Source organism: Salpingoeca rosetta (assembly GCF_000188695.1).
Source record: "Salpingoeca rosetta unplaced genomic scaffold supercont1.19, whole genome shotgun sequence".
Classification (NCBI taxonomy): Eukaryota; class Choanoflagellata; order Craspedida; family Salpingoecidae; genus Salpingoeca; species Salpingoeca rosetta.
In genome coordinates this window covers 1,058,726-1,063,649 of record NW_004754915.1, presented here as the reverse complement: position 1 = coordinate 1,063,649, position 4,924 = coordinate 1,058,726, and the positions used below count along the sequence as shown (strand labels likewise).

Sequence of the window (4,924 nt, the reverse complement as noted above, 5' to 3'; positions counted from 1 at the left end):
ACCCCCACCACACACACACACTCACACACACGCACACACACACACACACACGCAGGACGAGGTGCGTGCATGGACGATCCAGAAGGGCACCAAGGCGCCGCAGGCTGCAGGAAAGATCCACACAGACTTTGAGAAGGGTTTCATCATGGCTGAGGTCATGAACTTTGCCGACTTTAAGGAGCACGGAACAGAGGCAGGCGTCAAGGTTCGTGTGTTGGAGGGTGTGTGTGTGTGTGTGGGTGTGTGTGTGGGTGTGTGTGGTTGTGGAAACTGGGAAGTTGTGACTTTAACCGATGCCTGTTTGCCAGACGTTACATACCTATTCCCCTTCCCTCTCCCCGCATGTTCGTTTCGCCTCCTGCTTCTTCACTCACCCACAACAACTCACCCGCAACGACACACTCAAACCACCAACCAACCATCCAACCATCCAACCTCCTCCTCCTTCTCCTCCTCTTCCATGCGTGCAGGCCGCTGGCAAGTACCGCCAGCAGGGAAGGCAGTATGTCGTGCAGGATGGCGACATCATCTTCTTCAAGTTCAACGCGGGTGCCGGCCTCAAGGGCAAGAAGTGAGGACACACACACACACACACACACGGCAGGACTGAAGAACGGAGTGGCTCCCGACCAGCCCTTTCTTGTTGGCTGCTTGGCGTCTTCTGCGTGGCATTTCCAGTCTCCTCCTTCCTTCGTTGTTACAGTGTGGATGTTTGATGTGTGTGAGTGTGCGTCTGAGTCTTTGTTGTCTTTCGTTAGTTCATCCCCTCCCTATCTTCCACCAACCAATCAAGCTCCAGTACAACCAAACAAGACGAGAGCAAACAAGACGAGAGCAAACAAGATGAGAGCAACAAAAGCATACACGCCAACAACACAGTTGCCTTTTTCGTGGAAATCATTCGCATTTATTCTGGCCTGACGTAAACAACGGAACTGCGAACTGCAGCGAAAGTCGCGCATGATGACAAAACGAAAGGGTCCTGCCAAACCTGGCACCACCACCACCGACCTTGTTGCTTAGTGCAATGCAGCACATTCCTTTGGCTGCGAACCAACCAGCCCACCACCCTCCTCTCGCTCGAGCGCAACCTCACTCCCAAGCACACGTTTGCTTGCTTCACTTGTCGGCAAACGAAACCTTCCCCCCACTTGAGTCCTCTCTGTTGCATGACAAACACTGGCCAAACAAACGAAGGCGGTTGATCGATAGCTGACGAGCGCAATTGGAAATTGGCAACCGACCTGTCGTCTCACACATCACCCACCACAATCAACTAACTGACTGACTTGACCTTAAAGGCAAGCAGAGCAGAGCCAGCCACCAGCCACCTACAACACACCACAGCACACAGCACTCACACGCTCATTCACAACCAACAACCAACTCAGCTTTGGCCTCCTCAGCCACGCGCGCGAGCTCGGACAAGCAAGAAGATCCAACGCATCAATTCCCTTGCTTCCCGCGTTCTTCTCCACTCACATACACCCACATACACCCGAAACAACGCGCAGAAGGAGCAAGTCTTCCTTCCGCATCGGCACCAAAAAAGCGGAAGCAGCCACCACCGACCCACCACCACAAGGGGGGGATTGACTGGTCGCTGCCTGGTAGCAAGCACAGCACAGCATAATGAGGAATACACGGATGGCCCACTCTTCTTGCCTCCGGCAACGCACGCCATACCTTGTATTGGTGGCAGCAGTGGCCATCGCCATGGCCACGCGATTCGACTCCGCCATGGCCCAACAGGACCTTTGCGGCACAACCGGTGATTGTAACGCTGCAGGCACTTGCATCGACCACGGCGACTTCAGGTGCCGCGTGTGTGTGAGGTTCTGTGTCTGTGTCTGTGTTTGTGTCTGTGTCTGTGTGTGTGCGAGAGAGAGGGGGGCTCTGTGTGTGTGTGTGTCTGTGTGTGTGTCTGTGTCTGTGTCTGTGTCTGTGTCTGTGTCTGTGTCTGTGTCTGTGTCTGTGTGTGTGCGTGTGAAAAGATCATGGCTCCCTGTGCATTGTACGGTGTTCACACACACACACACAAAAAAAAAACACCTGTTTGCCATCACCAGGTACTGCGAGTGCCAGCCAGGAAACACGGGGTTTGCGTGCGAGTTCACCGCGTGTCCCCAGCACAGCTGCAATGGGCGAGGATCCTGCTCCAACAACGTGTGCAGCTGCATGATGCCGTTTATCGGCTCCACGTGCGGACAGCGCCAATGCCAAGCGGGACAGTACTTCGACGTCATGAACGACATCTGTGAAAGCTGCCCAGAGGGTGAGGATCCGCCTGTCTGTGTGTGTGTGTGTGTGTGTGTGTGTGTGTGTGTGTGTGTGTGTGTGTGTGTGTGTGTGTGTGTGTAAACGTGCATACGATTTGTTCGTGTGTGTATCTATCCTTGCGTCCACACTTGTGTGGATCTTTCCCTTTGCACGTGTGTGCGTGCATGTGGTGTCTCTCGTCCATATGTTTTCCTTCCTCACCACGTACGCATCCACGACACCCGCCTTCACCAGGCTACTACAATCCAAACCCAAACAGCCTCTTCTGCTTCAAGGCCCCCTTCGGCACCCAGAGTAAGTCCAACGACTCGATCCCGTGCAGAAGAGCAGAGCGTGCACGTCACAGGCATCGTGAACGTACCCCGCTAACGCACGTGCACACTGTGAGACAGCTTCTTTCCTCACTCCTTTTCCCCTTGGTCTTGTTCTTCCTACTGCTGCTTGCTGTATCTGCGTGTGCCACAGCTGTGGATGCAACGGGAACAGTGGTGGTCACTGGCGCCGTCAACACCATCCCCTGCCCTGCTGGTTTCGCATGCCCGACTGCCAGCACCGCGTCCATTTGCGAGTGCGTAAGCATGTGCCTGTGTGTGTGAGTGAGTGTGTGTGTGTGTGTGTGTGTGTGTGTGTTGCATGTGTCTGTGTGTCTGCATGTCTGTGTGTGTGTGCTGCAAATGTCTGCGTACTCTGCATTTCTCTCTGTGTGTGTGCTGCATATGTCTGCGTCGTTTGCATTTCTGTGTGCAGGGCAAGCTCGCGTTTTGTTGCGTGTTGTCGTTGTTTGCTGGTGCGCTGCTGAAGCTGTTCCCATTGGGGAAGAGGTGCTGCGAAACTCACGGTCCAATAATGCCCTTCCCTCTTTTTCACTCATGTCGTTCACTTCTTCCCGTCTGTTCACGTGCGCAAATTCAGTGCTGGAGAGTTTGCGAAAGAGGGCGATGGGTTCTGCTCCCTCTGCCCCGCAGGTAACACATTGCACTTGCATCAAGCAAACCTCCGTGTGCACCGCCAAAGTCAACACGATGCATTCGCTCGGCTGCACCTCGTGTCAAGTTGTAATGCGCGCTCGCAAACTCAATCCCATGTGCACCATCATCACTCTCGCGACGTTGCTTGCAGGCACGGCCTCCGCAATTATTGGGGAATCCATGTGCCCGCCGTGTACTCAGGGCACCTATGCATCTGGCGACGGCAACACTCTGTGCCAGACTGTACCGCCGGGCTTTTATGGTGCGCGTCAGCCTGTACATATCAATACCGCAGCGTTTCGTGTCTCGATGTGTGCATACGTGTGTGTGTTTGTGTCTGTGTGTGAGTGTGTGTGTGCCTGTGTGTGTGTGTGTGTGTGTGTGTGCGCGCATGCTGATGCCAATATTGCAGGCTTGTCGTGTGCGTTCCCCTGTGTTGCATTGCTGTTCCTCTGCTTCCTCACGCGTCCCTGCTTGCATCTCTGGCACTCAGGAACGCGCGGAGAGGACGTGGACAGCGACGGCATCGTAGACTTTGTGCTCATGGGCGCAACGGCCACCCTCTCCTGCCCGCCAGGGATGGCGTGCGACGGTGAGTGACCGGCATTGGCACACACACACACACACACACACACATCCCCCGAATTCTCCTTGGTGCACTGGAATGATTGCAAGGAAACTGTGCACACAAGTCGTGCGTAGCGTGCGAAGTATGCACACACATGCATACATACACACACATGCCGCATCCTGTTTCACTCATCTCAATCTCTCCTCCTCCTCCTCCTCCTCCTCCTGCTTCACATCATATCCCGTGTCAACAGGCGGCATCTTTGCGCCATGCCCTGCGGGTTCGGCGCCCACCACGGACCAGGCCTCGTGCTACGAGTGCACCCCAAACACATACGCGCCCACGCCAATGACTGATTCGTGCATGCCCTGCCCCGGTGATGAGTACTCCCTGTACAACGCAACCGCTTGCCTTCCAGTCCCAGCAGGCTACTACCGTGAGTTACACAACATGGCAGCGGGATTGATGTGTGTGTGCGCGTGTGTGTAATAGTATTGCTGCTGCTACTGCTGCTGTTGTTGTTGTTGTTGTTGTTGTTGTTGTTGTTGTTGTTGTTGTTGTTGTTGTTGTTGTTGTTGTTGTTGTTGTTGTTGTTGTTGTTGTGGGAGCTGTTCAAACCCGTATTCACCATCCATATCATATGCTCACCGTTTTACCACGTCACACGTCACACACGCACGAAATTGCACACTGCATTCCACATGTGCGCTCCCTCACAGGTGTCGGTGAGGGCATCTCCGTGTGTCCGCCCGCCAGCTACTGCGAGGGCGGGGACTCAGTGCCGGAACCTTGCGACCCCGGCGCAATTCCAAACACGAACCGCTCAAGCTGTGATGCGTGCTTGGACGGCAAGTACACGCCTGACAACATCAACTGCTACCCGTGCTCCCTCCCGTCAGAGACCAGCCTGGACGGCGTCTTGTGCTACGAGGTGGGTGTGTGTGTGTGTGTGTGTGTGTGTGTGTGTGTGTGTGTGTGTGTGTGTTTTGTGGGTGTCTGGGCCGTGTCTGGCGGTAATTGTGATTGAGAGACCATGGGGTGTTATTGAAATTGTGTGTGGGGGCGAGGGGCATTGGAAATGAGCTTGGGGGGATGTTCCCCACCT

General features: G+C 54.7%; 2 protein-coding genes across 2 annotated transcripts in view; both read left to right on the top strand.

Moving 5' to 3' along the window:
* Positions 1-819, top strand: part of PTSG_07960 (obg-like ATPase 1) — a 2,875-nt gene extending 2,056 nt beyond the window's left edge. Inside the window, exons 5-6 of the mRNA XM_004991706.1 lie at positions 56-205; positions 471-819. Coding sequence (XP_004991763.1) covers positions 56-205; positions 471-575 — 255 coding nt within the window. The 3' untranslated portion in view covers positions 576-819. The remainder of the gene's footprint in view (positions 1-55; positions 206-470) is intronic.
* Positions 820-917: 98 nt separating this feature from the next.
* The window catches only part of PTSG_07959 (TK protein kinase), a gene marked incomplete at its 3' end in the record, with an annotated part of 11,367 nt that continues 7,360 nt past the window's right edge, over positions 918-4,924 (top strand). The window contains exons 1-9 of the mRNA XM_004991705.1: positions 918-1,817; positions 2,070-2,275; positions 2,515-2,574; positions 2,746-2,848; positions 3,193-3,245; positions 3,400-3,510; positions 3,742-3,840; positions 4,073-4,255; positions 4,539-4,740. Coding sequence (XP_004991762.1) covers positions 1,633-1,817; positions 2,070-2,275; positions 2,515-2,574; positions 2,746-2,848; positions 3,193-3,245; positions 3,400-3,510; positions 3,742-3,840; positions 4,073-4,255; positions 4,539-4,740 — 1,202 coding nt within the window. The 5' untranslated portion in view covers positions 918-1,632. The remainder of the gene's footprint in view (positions 1,818-2,069; positions 2,276-2,514; positions 2,575-2,745; positions 2,849-3,192; positions 3,246-3,399; positions 3,511-3,741; positions 3,841-4,072; positions 4,256-4,538; positions 4,741-4,924) is intronic.